The sequence below is a fragment of the Cyprinus carpio genome, chromosome B24 (genome assembly GCF_018340385.1).
Source record: "Cyprinus carpio isolate SPL01 chromosome B24, ASM1834038v1, whole genome shotgun sequence".
Classification (NCBI taxonomy): Eukaryota; Metazoa; Chordata; class Actinopteri; order Cypriniformes; family Cyprinidae; genus Cyprinus; species Cyprinus carpio.
In genome coordinates, this window is record NC_056620.1 from 645,761 (window position 1) to 662,022 (window position 16,262).

The 16,262-nt window shown below is 37.2% G+C and overlaps 1 protein-coding gene and 1 long non-coding RNA gene across 2 annotated transcripts; one reads left to right on the plus strand and one right to left on the minus strand.

Moving 5' to 3' along the window:
• Positions 1 to 5: 5 nt before the first annotated feature.
• On the minus strand, positions 6 to 3,552 carry LOC122142213. The gene is made up of 3 exons (XR_006158446.1): positions 3,491 to 3,552; positions 1,177 to 1,370; positions 6 to 33 (listed from the first exon to the last, which is right to left on the minus strand). It is a non-coding gene; the product is annotated as an uncharacterized LOC122142213 (long non-coding RNA).
• Positions 3,553 to 12,839: 9,287 nt separating this feature from the next.
• LOC122142187 lies at positions 12,840 to 15,950 on the plus strand. Its single transcript, XM_042751881.1, has 7 exons — positions 12,840 to 12,929; positions 13,070 to 13,123; positions 13,277 to 13,350; positions 13,455 to 13,630; positions 13,929 to 14,126; positions 15,733 to 15,818; positions 15,936 to 15,950. The coding sequence occupies exons 1-7, from the start codon at positions 12,843 to 12,845 to the stop codon at positions 15,948 to 15,950; spliced, it is 690 nt and encodes a 229-aa protein (XP_042607815.1). The 5' UTR covers positions 12,840 to 12,842.
• The last annotated feature ends 312 nt before the right edge of the window (positions 15,951 to 16,262 follow it).

The window sequence follows — 16,262 nt, forward strand, 5'->3', positions numbered from 1 at the left end:
ATCAATTCACGACGAAAATAACCTGGAAATGACCTGAAACAAAAAGGAAAAAACACACTGCAAACACAAGTTGTACACTGCATTTAGCAAATCAATGTATCCTTCAAATATATCATTACCCACTGAAGTGAAAGTCTGAGTCAAAGTATTTAAAGATTTTTCAGTAACAACAGCATTTCATGCAGTGTTTTTATCTTATCAGGTTTATATTCTTCTTTGTGCATGTCAGTGATAAAACACAATTAGTGAAAACAACAAGTGAAGAGAAAAATTACACTATTGCAGCACAATCATGATGGATTTTAGAAAACCTAGTCTGTACAGCCATTGATGCTAGTGGGCAATAAACATATCCATATGTTCCATGAAATATATATAAAAAACAAAAAATCAAAAGTTATTTTGTGACAGCAATTACAAGATTGTTGTTCAATGAAACCAGCAATGTTGTAAACTAATTATTTCACTGCATTTGACCAAAAAGCTGAACACAAATAATCGCTGGAGATTTTTTGGATAGAGCAGCAGGGCGTGGAGCGAATCATTTCACGACGAAAATATTTGGAAATGACCTGAAACAAAAAGGAAAAACACTGCAAACACAAGTTGTACACTGCATTTAGCAAATCAATGTATCCTTCAAATCTATCATTACCCACTGAAGTGAAAGTCTGAGTCAAAGTATTTAACAGATTTTTCAGTAACAACAGCATTTCATGCAGTGTTTTTATCTTATCAGGTTTATATTCTTCTTTGTGCATGTCAGTGATAAAAACACAATTAGTGAAAACAACAAGTGAAGAGAAAATTACACTATTGCAGCACAATCATGATGGATTTTAGAAAACCTAGTCTGTACAGCCATTGATGCTAGTGGGCAATAAACATATCCATATGTTCCATGGGACAAAAAATATATATAAAAACAAAAAAATCAAAAGTTATTTTGTGACAGCAATTAAAAGATTGTTGTTCAATGAAACCAGCATGTGTCTGTACCAGTTATCTAATTTTCTATCTTTGTATTTTTTTTTTTCATGTTCTGTGTTCTGGTATATGAAACAAGTGTATTGTAACGTTATACACTGCAAGACCAAAGTCAGCATAGTAATCAGTCATAAAAAGAGTAATATGTATATGAAGAATTGCAATTATAGTGTGGCGGCACCTACCTACCTCTGCATTTCATTTTGGATCGTCGGTAGCTGACTTGTTCCAACTGATGTACTTGGGGTGTTGTGTCCATCTGACTGCAACCTTCGAGGTGGTTGCCCTCTTCCTCCTTGACCACTGCCTTCGGGTTGTTGCTGTCTTCTCGAAATCAATGATATTAGCGACTGTGCAGCATCAGCTATTGCAGTATATTCCTCCTGCAAGAATTGGAAATTTTAGAACATTGGATCTGGATAATGGAAGACGGAATATTACAAATCATAACAATGATATGCATCTACGCTGCCTTGCTATGGCCAATGCATTGTCTTTACTATCCCATCCAACCTATGTTGGCTGTGTTCGGAATCACTTACTAACCACTATAGGACTAATGAACCATTTAGATGTAGTGTTCAAACACCGGTGCACCTCTCGGGGAGAAGTGATGATGACCAAGGGAGACAGCAAGATTAACAAAAAGCATGGCGGAACTGTCGGTGGACAGAAAATATGCTGTTGTGATTCGTCAGTGAAATATCAATGCAATGAAAAATTATATTAGCAATCACCTACTTGTTGCTCTGCTGTTTGTGAAGTAAGTATTTTTCATGATTTATTTTAGCTCTTTCACTAACGGCAATACTGAATGACAGGAATATTAGTGGGAATTGTCTCTTGTCTGGTTGCTTTGACAATGTAGTTGTAAATACTATTGCAAAATGCCCGTGCAAAATCAGTTTTTAAGTGTGTGTTTTTAGTAATTGTTGGTTTGGGTGTGTTTGAGTGCTCATTGTTACAACTACACAGCAAAAGTTCAGTGACATTTTTATTTGTGCATGGTAGAAAGCACTAAGTGAACTACAAATGATGGCCGTGAAAGAGACTGTGAACGCATTGAATAGGATATGTTTAGTTGGTGAATAGCATAGGCTATTATTACACAGTAGTGGTAACGTTAAGCGCACCAGAATGAAATATGATATTCAGAAGTAAACAGCATAGCTGACTTATAGATTCAGTTTACATCCACAAATGAATAAGCACGTCGATTCAGGGAGCAATGCAAAGTGCCCGTGCAAAATCAGTTTTTGTGAGCTGATCAAAAAAGTTAAGGAGATATTTCTTAATGATGGCTAATTTCAACAGTTTCAATATGATAAAAAAAAATAACTTTTATATTGATTCAATGGATTAATTGCATTTTGAAAAAGAAAAAAAAAGTGTCATGAATTTATTGCATTTTTGGGAAAAAATAATCCGTTTTTATAATAAATCTTTGAAAATCAAAATCTGGATTTGAATTTTTTATGTTATTATAACCTAAAGATGCTATGTGAAAGTTTGAAACAGAAAATAGTGGTTTTCATCTTGCCACTTTCTTGGTAAATAAAAACACATTTTTTCTCAAATTAATCAAAATGGATTTATCAAGTTTTGTAACCAAACTATAATATTCAGAACAGAAGTAAACTGTGTAGCTGACTGAGTGTTTGTCAGAATGTTTATTTTTAAAACACAACCTTCTTGGGGCTTCTTTGACCGATATATTTAACGATATCTTTTGCATTTCTCATCGAAACAACGTCAAACTTGGCACTGCACTTACTCGTGCCTGTAGCAAGACACCTGTCAATTTTGAAATCCATCGAACTAACGGTTCGAGAGATATGCGAATAACAGGTATACAGACACACACACAGACAGACAGTCGTTTCTCTAATTTATAGATAGATAATGTCAATAAAACAAATTGAATTGAAAATGGAATTGAATAGGCCTATTAACGTTACCTCACAAAAAATATTCTCTTTGCACATGATACAGTCACACAAACTTCAACGTTAGTCATGAACAACAGTCACAGCAACTTCAACTGGCCATCATCTGGCTGTCAGTGGCTGATGGTGTAATGAAGTCGAACACAGAGCAGGTTTACCAGGCTTTGTGGAGCGGACTCATTATATTGGTCTCATGTATAACATTAACATTAGATTACTAACGTTAGCTGCTACATGCAATGCGACCAAAAGCTAACTTGGAATTACATCGGCAGCAAATGTAGGCTATTATTTCACCCCACGAAACCCAAATGAATGAAAATGGACATTTTCACTATGGCATGTTGAGGGTTAACGTTAGTCATGGTCAGGAGGAGTGATCAATCTGCCCAGGAAAATTCACCATAACTTTACTTTAAAGTTTCGAACACAGCCTCAGTTAGCTAGTGACTACAGAGATGATCACAAGCAGGCTAATAAGTTCACAGGTATTAGCTAGCTTTTTAGTTAGCTAAAGTTAATGGTTACAACATGGTACTGTTAACAAAGTTTTTCACCTCTCTCCCAGCCATGGACGCGGTTCTTGCAGCTCTAGACGGGACCGCCTGGCCAGAGATCCGTGCATCCTCTGTTTGCGTATCCTGTGCGCTTTCGTCATTGGCGGAGCAGTCGGTCAATCCCACCTTTCCAGTAAATACGACTTGTGATTGGACTGTACGTCAGCAGACAGCAAAGCATTGGCCAAGAGCAGAAGGCCCTCCCCCCAGCCTTTTTTTTTTTAAGTTGCGAGGTTGCGAAGCTTCACTTTCGCTCAGTCTGAGTTTCAGAGTTTCAGAACAGAGCTGCGTGACAACGCTGCCACAAATCACGTGAGTCGCAAGCTCGCAACTGTGTAGGCGTATCTCTGCAAAGTGGGTGTTGTAAACTCGGCTCTGAAAAAATAGTCTGCAATAGGAGTGCAAATATAATGTAATGTAATAAGTTTCGCCCTTTCGAACCTCAGTTTTCAGAGTTTCAAAACTTTTTTTCACCTATTCGCACACCAGTTTTCAGATCACTATTTACAAGGTTTCAAATCTGGAAAACAAACTACACACTGGGAGAACAGTGACAAATTCGAAACTCTGAAAAAATGATTGCACAACACTGTAAAAAAAGATTGTTGCACTTCTGAAGAAGGAAAACTCAAAAACAAAATTATGTTTGCAGAGATTTTTTTTTTTTTAACCATTTTGCAAGCCTGCAAAACTCTGTTTTCAGAGTTTCAAAACTGTTTTTCACACATTCGCACACCAGTTTTCGGATCACCATTTATAAGGTTTCAAACCTGGAAAACAAACTAAATACAGTGGGAGAACACTGACAAATTTGAAACTCTGAAAAAATTCTTTGCGCAACATCGTAAAAAAAAAATGTTGCAGTTCTGAAGAAGGAAATCTCAAAAACAACTTAATGTTTGCAGAGATATTTTTATTTTTTTACATTTTGCAAGCTTGCAAATCTTATTTTTCGATCTTGCAAAACTTTTTTTTGTACGATTTTGAGTTTTCGAACACTTAGTTTAACAAAGTAGGTACACAAAAAATCCCCGAATTCCATTTATGGATGTGTCCTTGCAACGATACACATTGTGTAAGTAACTTTAAAGTTTACTCTATTATTCTCCCAGTTCACCATCCACTTACTTTTATGTATTTCGGGAGAAGTGGATGAATTCACGTGTTGTAAATCCAACAGATCCGATTCTCTGAACTGCGTCTGCGGCACAAACTAAGATGCCGTCGCGCATACAGCTCAACTAACGCGATCGTTATAAAGGTGTTTAAACAACAAAACACTTCCACTTGCATATATTTGAAAATCGGAATATCAGCTATTTCATGCCATATCTAACACATTTGTGAATATTTTGAATAAAAAAAGGAAAAATGACATAAAAGCAGATCATCATTCATTCAGCTCTGTTGTTTCTGCGGTGTGTCACGTGACAAGCAATGACGCGTCACCATGGAAACCATAAAGTGGCACATCTAAATAACGATCGCCTTGAAAAACTCACGCTGGGGGGTCAGCCAGAATATTTTAAATTTACGTGTGAAAGGGTAAATTCAATACTTGTTAAATGGTGTTTGCAGAAAAGTCTGATACAAATAAAAAAATAGGCCTATAATATATATATATATATATATATATATATATATATATATATATATATACATATATACATATTCAATTTGTAATTTTGTCCCAGACATTACGAGATTACGTCAGCGTCAATCACAATCAAGTTACGTACGTACATCACGCGCAGCAACACAAACGTATCCCCGCTGTTTGCTAAAGTTAAAGGTGTTTGGAGGCTCCAAAAAAAGGGGTTGTTGGGGGGGGGGGGGGGTCGCGGGGCAGCAGCGCATTTATCATGGGGGTCGAATTCTTTAAAAGTTTGGGAACCCCTGGTCTATGGGACAGTCACAGGCCTCCAGGTTTTCATCCAAAATATCTTAAATTGTGGTAAACCAATGCAAGCGTAGCCTATGACCTAAATCACACTTGCTTCAGGGGCTGGTAAATTGCGTCAATTTTTCTTAAAATGACAATGTCAATTTTCGGTTTATCTTTCGTCCCAGTTCCTGTTCGGTCTCTTCCTATGACCTCAATCACACTTGCTTCAGGGGCTAGTAAATTGCGTCAATTTTCGGTTTATCTTTCGTCCCAGTTCCTGTTCGGTCTCTTTCTTCCACCATTCCAACTCCCAGCTCCTCATGTTTCCTTTGTTTGGAGTGTTTTAACTTCCTTACATGGCAATGTGTATTCAGAGGGAAAACCTCAAAGAGGAAAGCTGCACCAATCTGCTCTGAGGTGCCACCAACAAGAATATAACACCAGCAATTCTGCTCCTGAAATATATAAAAAATGTCTTTCAAACATAACATGTGAATGAGTGGCTGAACTGCAGGGTTAATTTAAAACCGAAAACGTCAGCGTTGAATATGCGGTACCATGAGCGTCTGAAACAGGGCGATTTGCTCAAGAACATTCCGCAGCACTTTGTTTCTGTCTCCACGCCAGTCAGGCTCCTAACAGCAGTCTGCTGTGGAATCCGTCCGTCTGCCTGCTGATTGGTCAGGCCTTCCTCTGACTTTGCTGGTTTGGAATTTTGGCCTGTTACTGTTAACTTCCTTTTTCAGTGATCTGTGCAAACATGGGCATGATTGAATTTCCTCTAGGATACTAATTTCAGTTAAACTCACAACCTAAGACTGTGACCGGTTGTATTGAAACATCAATGTTTTATATCCTCAATGAACAGTATACATGAACATTTTCTTGAAGAATGAAGGGCATTTTTAAGGTTTTATTAGCACACGTTTAAATTTTTATTATAATTTTTTTTTTCATTGGCAATTTTAGTTTGAGGCCCCTAGAGCAGGGGTTCCCAAACTTTTAAACCCGCGACCCCCATGATAAATGCGCTGCTGCCCCGCGCGACCCCCCCCCCCCCCCCCCAACAACCCCTTTTTTTGGAGCTGCGCGTGAACCACTAACTTAACCAAACAGCGATATACGTTGTGTTGCTGCGCGTGATGTACGTACGTAACTTGATTGTTATTGACGCTGACGTAATCTCGTAATGTCTGGGACAAAATTACAAATTGAATATGTATATATGTATATATATATATATATATATATATATATATATATATATATATATATTATAGGCCTATTTTTTTATTTTGTATCAGACTTTTCTGCAAACACCATTTAACAAGTATTGAATTTACCCTTTCACACGTAAATTTAAAATATTCTGGCTGACCCCCCCAGCGTGAGTTTTTCAAGGCGATCGTTATTTAGATGTGCCACTTTATGGTTTCCATGGTGACGCGTCATTGCTTGTCACGTGACACACCGCAGAAACAACAGAGCTGAATTAATGATGATCTGCTTTTATGTCATTTTTCCTTTTTTTATTCAAAATATTCACAAATTTGTTAGATATGGCATGAAATAGCTGATATTCCGATTTTCAAATATATGCAAGTGGAAGTGTTTTGTTGTTTAAACACCTTTATAACGATCGCGTTAGTTGAGCTGTATGCGCGACGGCATCTTAGTTTGTGCCGCAGACGCAGTTCAGAGAATCGGATCTGTTGGATTTACAACACGTGAATTCATCCACTTCTCCCGAAATACATAAAAGTAAAGGAATCAAAAACTAAAATAAAAATATAAAAAACTTAAAATAAATAAACTAAAAAAAAAAATTATGGGATTAATATCCTGCCATGATTCAAAACTGAAAATAAAGTTCTGAAAGGTTGAAACTAAGTGTTCGAAAACTCAAAATCGTACAAAAAAAAGTTTTGCAAGATCGAAAAATAAGATTTGCAAGCTTGCAAAATGTAAAAAATAAAAATATCTCTGCAAACATTAAGTTGTTTTTGAGATTTCCTTCTTCAGAACTGCAACATTTTTTTACTACGATGTTGCGCAAAGAATTTTTCAGAGTTTCAAATTTGTCAGTGTTCTCCCACTGTATTTAGTTTGTTTTCCAGGTTTGAAACCTTATAAATGGTGATCCGAAAACTGGTGTGCGAATGTGTGAAAAAAAGTTTTGAAACTCTGAAAACAGAGTTTTGCAGGCTTGCAAAATGGTTAAAAAAAAAAAAATCTCTGCAAACATAATTTTGTTTTTGAGTTTTCCTTCTTCAGAAGTGCAACAATCTTTTTTACAGTGTTGTGCAATCATTTTTTCAGAGTTTCGAATTTGTCACTGTTCTCCCAGTGTGTAGTTTGTTTTCCAGATTTGAAACCTTGTAAATAGTGATCTGAAAACTGGTGTGCGAATAGGTGAAAAAAAGTTTGAAACTCTGAAAACTGAGGTTCGAAAGGGCGAAACTTATTACATTACATTATATTTGCACTCCTATTGCAGACTATTTTTTCAGAGCCGAGTTTACAACACCCACTTTGCAGAGATACGCCTACACAGTTGCGAGCTTGCGACTCACGTGATTTGTGGCAGCGTTGTCACGCAGCTCTGTTCTGAAACTCTGAAACTCAGACTGAGCGAAAATGAAGCTTCGCAACCTCGCAACTTAAAAAAAAAAAGGCTGGGGGGAGGGCCTTCTGCTCTTGGCCAATGCTTTGCTGTCTGCTGACGTACAGTCCAATCACAAGTCGTATTTACTGGAAAGGTGGGATTGACCGACTGCTCCGCCAATGACGAAAGCGCACAGGATACGCAAACAGAGGATGCACGGATCTCTGGCCAGGCGGTCCCGTCTAGAGCTGCAAGAACCACGTCCATGGCTGGGAGAGAGGTGAAAAACTTTGTTAACAGTACCATGTTGTAACCATTAACTTTAGCTAACTAAAAAGCTAGCTAATACCTGTGAACTTATTAGCCTGCTTGTGATCATCTCTGTAGTCACTAGCTAACTGAGGCTGTGTTCGAAACTTTAAAGTAAAGTTATGGTGAATTTTCCTGGGCAGATTGATCACTCCTCCTGACCATGACTAACGTTAACCCTCAACATGCCATAGTGAAATGTCCATTTTCATTCATTTGGGTTTCGTGGGGTGAAATAATAGCCTACATTTGCTGCCGATGTAATTCCAAGTTAGCTTTTGGTCGCATTGCATGTAGCAGCTAACGTTAGTAATCTAATGTTAATGTTATACATGAGACCAATATAATGAGTCCGCTCCACAAAGCCTGGTAAACCTGCTCTGTGTTCGACTTCATTACACCATCAGCCACTGACAGCCAGATGATGGCCAGTTGAAGTTGCTGTGACTGTTGTTCATGACTAACGTTACCACATGGCCAACTCAAGCATGTTCAAAGAGAATATTTTTTGTGAGGTAACGTTAATAGGCCTATTCAATTCCATTTTCAATTCAATTTGTTTTATTGACATTATCTATCTATAAATTAGAGAAACGACTGTCTGTCTGTGTGTGTCTGTATACCTGTTATTCGCATATCTCTCGAACCGTTAGTTCGATGGATTTCAAAATTGACAGGTGTCTTGCTACAGGCACGAGTAAGTGCAGTGCCAAGTTTGACGTTGTTTCGATGAGAAATGCAAAAGATATCGTTAAATATATCGGTCAAAGAAGCCCCAAGAAGGTTGTGTTTTAAAAATAAACATTCTGACAAACACTCAGTCAGCTACACAGTTTACTTCTGTTCTGAATATTATAGTTTGGTTACAAAATCTTGATAAATCCATTTTGATTAATTTGAGAAAAAAATGTGTTTTTATTTACCAAGAAAGTGGCAAGATGAAAAACATTATTTTCCGTTTCAAACTTTCACATAGCATCTTTAGGTTATAATAACATAAAAAAATCTAATCCAAATTTTGATTTTTAAAGACTTATTTAAAAACGGATTATTTTTTCCCAAAAATGCAATAAATTCATGACACTTTTTTTTTCAAAATGCAATTAATCCATTGAATCAATATAAAAGTTATTTTTTTTATCATATTGAAACTGTTGAAATTAGCCATCATTAAGAAATATCTCCTTAACTTTTTTGATCAGCTCACAAAAACTGATTTTGCACGGGCACTTTGCACTGCTCCCTGAATCGACGTGCTTATTCATTTGTGGATGTAAACTGAATCTATAAGTCAGCTATGCTGTTTACTTCTGAATATCATATTTCATTCTGGTGCGCTTAACGTTACCACTACTGTGTAATAATAGCCTATGCTATTCACCAACTAAACATATCCTATTCAATGCGTTCACAGTCTCTTTCACGGCCATCATTTGTAGTTCACTTAGTGCTTTCTACCATGCACAAATAAAAATGTCACTGAACTTTTGCTGTGTAGTTGTAACAATGAGCACTCAAACACACCAAACCAACAATTACTAAAAACACACTTAAAAACTGATTTTGCACGGGCATTTTGCAATAGTATTTACAACTACATTGTCAAAGCAACCAGACAAGAGACAATTCCCACGAATATTCCTGTCATTCAGTATTGCTGTTAGTGAAAGAGCTAAAACAAATCATGAAAAATACTTACTTCACATACAGCAGAGCATCAAGTAGGTGATTGCTAATATAAATTTTCATTGCATTGATATTTCACTGACGAATCACAAAAGCATATTTTCTGTCCACCGACAGCTCCGCCATGCTTTTTGTTAATCTTGCTGTCTCCCTTGGTCATCATCACTTCTCCCCGAGAGGTGCACCGGTGTTTGAACACTACATCTAAATGGTTCATTAGTCCTATAGTGGTTAGTAAGTGATTCCGAACACAGCCAACATAGGTTGGATGGGATAGTAAAGACAATGTATTGGCCATAGCAAGGCAGCGTAGATGCATATCATTGTTATGATTTGTGATATTCCGTCTTCCGTTATCCAGATCCAATGTTCTAAAATTTCCAATTCTTGCAGGAGGAATATACTGCAATAGCTGATGCTGCACAGTCGTTAATATCATTGATTTCGAGAAGACAGCAACAACCCGAAGGCAGTGGTCAAGGAGGAAGAGGGCAACCACCTCGAAGGTTGCAGTCAGATGGACACAACACCCCAAGTACATCAGTTGGAACAAGTCAGCTACCGACGATCCAAAATGAAATGCAGAGGTAGGTGCCGCCACACTATATTGCAATTCTTCATATACATATTACTCTTTTTGTGACTGATTACTATGCTGACTTTGGTCTTGCAGTGTATAACGTTACAATACACTTGTTTCATATACCAGAACACAGAACATGAAAAAAAAAAATACAAAGATAGAAAATTAGATAACTGGTACAGACACATGCTGGTTTCATTGAACAACAATCTTTTAATTGCTGTCACAAAATAACTTTTGATTTTTTGTTTTTATATATATTTTTTGTCCCATGGAACATATGGATATGTTTATTGCCCACTAGCATCAATGGCTGTACAGACTAGGTTTTCTAAAATCCATCATGATTGTGCTGCAATAGTGTAATTTTCTCTTCACTTGTTGTTTTCACTAATTGTGTTTTATCACTGACATGCACAAAGAAGAATATAAACCTGATAAGATAAAACACTGCATGAAATGCTGTTGTTACTGAAAAATCTTTAAATACTTTGACTCAGACTTTCACTTCAGTGGGTAATGATATATTTGAAGGATACATTGATTTGCTAAATGCAGTGTACAACTTGTGTTTGCAGTGTTTTTCCTTTTTGTTTCAGGTCATTTCCAGGTTATTTTCGTCGTGAAATGATTCGCTCCAAGAAACGCCCTGCTGCTCTATCCAAAATATCTCCAGCGATAGCCATAAAATATGTCAGGCTTCAGTTTTTGTTGCTGTCTAGTCCGACTGATCGCACACCAAAGCCATCTGAAGAAATCAAACTCCTCGAGGCAGGCTTGGGGAAAAGAACCATGACAGTGGCTGATAACTCTTGCCATGAGGAGGTAATCTAGATTTGATGTGTTTTTGTTGCGTCACAAGTGTTTAACTCTTCTATTCTAACATCAATTTGCAATTTGCTAATCACTATTTCAGTTAAATGGTTATTGCTTCATTATAACCTTTTTAAAGACCCCCTACACTCACGTTAAAATTCTGCTGTGGTTAATATTTGTTTTACATGGTTTTCCCACATACAGTGTTCTAAAAACTTCTGAAAAGGGTCTGGAAGCACATCTACTCTTTCTCCCTCATTTAGAAATTCTGGATCTATGAATTTTCAAATATGTAAATAGAACCACTGCTTGCATGGGACTTGTGACAAAACTTGTACACATACAAGTATATTCTAATGTTGTTGTTATTAATGCAGATCCAAGGTACATAAAAAGTTTAGTTTCAAGTCTCAAGGTGTGAGAAAAAAGGAAAACAAGAAAAGTCTGTGCTTGCTGCAACTTAAAAAAGTAGATAGTAGAGGTATTTTAAGCAATATTTGATGTAGTAGATAAGTACTTGAAGTAGATCTGGAACAAGTAGTAGCACAAAGGTTCTCAGTACTTGAGGCAGTGCTGTAAGTAGTAGTAGTATAATGGGTTAAAATACTTAAAGTAAAGGAACAAATTTAATTGTTTAATTGACAGGGACAAATGCATGACACATTGCTTCATAATACAGGCAACTTAATTCAGAAATGGTTGAATGAAGTCTTCATGTTGTAGTTCGCTTAAACAGTGTAAAAGTAGTTGGGTAACGAAATTTAGATGGAAGAATAATATAGAAATAATTCTTGCTTTGATAAAGTAAGGGCGCTATATATACAAACCTTTTGAGTGATTCATGCAACAGTTTAAGTGCAGTTGCATATTTAATTAAATTTACTCTTACACTAAGCATCACTGCTTTTCATGTGAAATCTTTGTTTAGATTGTCTGTCAACTTGAAGAGCAGTACCCCAGTTGAAGCAGTTGTCCGGAGGCTGGCTATGTTATAAATCAACAGGTCAGTTATAGTGAGTGTAGGATAAGGAAACCTGCTGGAGCTTTTAACCCACTGAATGAATTTGAAGTCATGCTTTAGAACAACCAGTTTTGGACATGAAGCATAGTCTCCCCAGTGTTTTATCTGCAAGTTTAAACAGTTATGGTGGTTTGTGTTTGATACTGTTTTTTAATAGTATTTGTCTTGTATAGTAAATACTTTATTAGTAAAGCAATGTTATTTGGCATCTCATAGTTGTAAAAACAGTAAAGTAAGTTATTATGTATTTGCTTTGTGTATTTTTTGATTACAAGGTGGTCAAGGACAGAGAAAATTGATAGTTGTCGCTACAGAGTCTGAGGGCTACACTGGACGACTCCTTAAAACGGTCACAAATAATGGCAAACTAATTCTGTACATTGTCCCACTACAAGAGGAGCTAGATGCAAGCCCCCTCCCCCACAATGCTCCAGAATTTTTTCCAAAATGCCAAAATCCTCATGCAAAAACTGTGGAGTTGTTATGCCTTTACAGTTCCTGGCTCTGCACATCAAATCTTGTAATGCTGAAATTGTAAGTAACACTCACATTATTCAGTATGTTAAAGAATGAAGTGTGGTTCATTACCTTTCAAATTCCACTTCAGAATCTTTTTTTGTCTGTTCCAAACCCAAACCTTCTACCTAAAATGAATTTTGTTTCCCAATTCACAGAGCAGTGATGAGCCTGAAATTGTCAGTATTGAAGAGAAAGAAGTCAATACTACAGTTGAGTATTACATTTTTTCAATATACCCAACTTCTGAATGTCTTTCGAGATGTAATTACAATGTTTTTAATGTATTTAGTTTATTTAAAACATAATAATAATACTTAAAATTAATAATAAAAATCTGTACATTTCTCTGTTTCTGTATTTAGGAAGTATGCCCAATATGTGAAAACCAATTTCCCAGAGAGGATATTGCATACCATGCCAGCTTTTGTGGAGATGGGTATTAATCAATTTGCATTCATCATGTCTTACATTTCACTAACGTGATGTTTTTACAGTTTTAATTACAATTGAGGTTCTCATGGTATATCTAAACATGTTTAGATTTCCAGCAGACACCTTGATGCCATTACTTGAAGATGATGCCAGAGAGGGGACTTCAAGCACAATTGATCTCTTGCCTCATGGTTCCAGGACTACAGAACAAAGCACCAGTCCCACTGGTGTAGTCAATGACATGGCCGGACCATCAACTATGCTTGCTGATCCCACTGTCCCAGGTGCCAGTCAAGAGCATAAGCTTTTAACAGAGCTCACAAACACAAGAATATATTTAGTTTTCTGTTTTTGCTGCCACAAGTCAGTTGTTAAATGTCATTGTCATGTTAACCTGTCCTGTCCCTCTTACAGGACCTGCATCTTTGGCTTCTGTTTGATGTTAATTGTTTGTAATCATGCTGATTAATACACTCAAATACATAGTAATCAGGCTCTGTACATTTTTAATATCACACTGAAATGTATTTGACTGTTTAATGTTTATTTTTTTTGTTTGTGTATTTATTTTATATTTCATAGAATGGAAGCGAATCATGAATGCTTCAAGTGCAGCAACACTGTTCAGAAGAGTTATCTTGAGGGAGCAACAGCTGGAGATACCTCTTCGCTTCTCGATGGACCTACATTCTGATGTTGAAGAGAGAGAAAAGGCAGTAATCGCATTCTACAAGACTCAGAGAACTAAATGGGCCTCCCCACTTCACTGTGTGCTGGAAGGTAAGAATGTTTCTTTAAATTTTTAAACCAAGGTTTTAACAATATAATATACATGGCATAACTTGTAAAGAGTTTTTTTCAAGTCACAATTAGGGTTGAACGATACATCGAATTTTCATCGTCATCGCGGTATGAACTCGTGCAATGAACACATCGCAACAGACAGCCTGACACGATGAATAAATGCCTGGTTCAGATTACAAGATTTTTGTTTCTGTTAAGATAGTCACGGTGTCATATTACACGATTTTGACTAGTAAAATCTTGTCGTGTGTGGACAAGAAACATGTCGGACTATACGTTGCTTTCCGACCAGTCATCGCGTGCGGTCACACGCACACACTCGCAAACATAGCTCGCACACACACGCACACACACACACACACACACTCACTGTCCCTCGCTCACACAACCACCAACTCGCACAAGCTCACACACACACACACACACACACTCACTGTTGCTCGCAATCTCACTCACTCGCGCACACTCACTCTTGCTCACTTACTCAACCCGTCATGGAGGAGTGTTAAAAAATTAAACATGCTAGTCTTTCTGTCGTGATGTCGTGAAGCATCGCAGATGCGACGTAGGTTGTCGCCCACTATGACACAATATACGAGATGAAACGATCGAATCTTGCGTCCCGACACCCGTTGTCGTTTACGAATCTTCACGACACCCTACGTCAAACGGATCGTGCCAAAATCGCGCTAAAATCGTGTAATCTGAACCAGGCAGGTAATAAACGTTTGACCTATCATGCAAAGAACCTATTAAAGCACTAAGACATGGGAACAGTATAGCATTCACATTTGAATATTTATCGCAAGTCATATTGTCATCACAATATTAAACAATGTTATCGCACATCGCAGCTTTTCCTCATATCGTGCAGCCCTAGTCACAATTTCAATATTGAGATTGATTAACTGATAAGGGTTAGTGCTTTTGCTTCTGCAAGCACTGTTTGTTATATAATAACAATGTAACCTTCATTTAGTGATATGTGCGTTTAGCTCAGGTTGGCAAAACTGGGACCATCCTGTCGGGTTTAGAAACACATATAACAATAATTTGGGATGCAGGTATAAGCCTGTAACAACATGCATGCAAAATACAACTGAAATTACATTCTCGATTTGGCCACACTCACAGTTACTCAGTTATCTGTTCGGTTTGTTATTAATTCCTTTTAATTATTACGCAGACTACATTAAATTGCAAATTATATTGTGCATAAATTCTAGGTGAAGTGTGTTTTTGTCATTCCCCCTCACTTCACATATATCTCATCAGACTCGGACAACAATAGTTGATGCTTCCTGCAGGTGTAACAGGTTCAAAAAGAGATTGCTCCTTTCTATCATTGACATGTCTCTTTGTTGGAGTTTTTGTAACACAGCCTTATAAAAGATGTGGGCCAATGTTTGAATGACAAACTTTACACATTTTTAGTGTTTGCTATGAACAAAGTAAACCCAAGCCAATGCTAGCTTGACATGAACGCCTCTTACTTTCACCCTACATTGTGAGTGGTTCCAGGTCCTTGACAGTCAATCACATACCCTTTTGTAGTGATTTAACAATTATCCTTTCGGTTTAGGTGATGCTGCCATCAGTGATGGTGTAAGTCGGTACTTCATCAGCTTTGCTATGCAGACCTTGCAGTCTGGATTCCACATCAATTTGGTATGTCTTAGTTTAGTTTTGTTTATATCTTTCAACACTGGGAAATTTTTCATGACCTAAACTTGAGAAGACCTGTACTGTGCCTTATGCTAACTCTTGTTTCATCTTTATTTACAGGCAATGCTGATGTGACTAGGCTGTTTGAGGGACAGAAGGATCACCTCATCCCATGTGCCTCCCAGCCACTCATTGATTCTGACCTTTTTCTGATGGCAGGTAGAATGGTGGGACATTCATTTATACATGGTGGCCCGGGATTGCCAGGGATCAGTCCTGCTGTAGTCCATGTGCAATTAGAGACACAAACATAGACATCGAAATATTTACCTGATAACTACCAAAATAACAAAATAAAGAACACAATAAATTTTTTATTAAGAATCTTTTTTTTAAGCTTTTTTTGGTGATAAAATAAGAGTGTGTGTGTGTGTGTGTGTGTGTGTG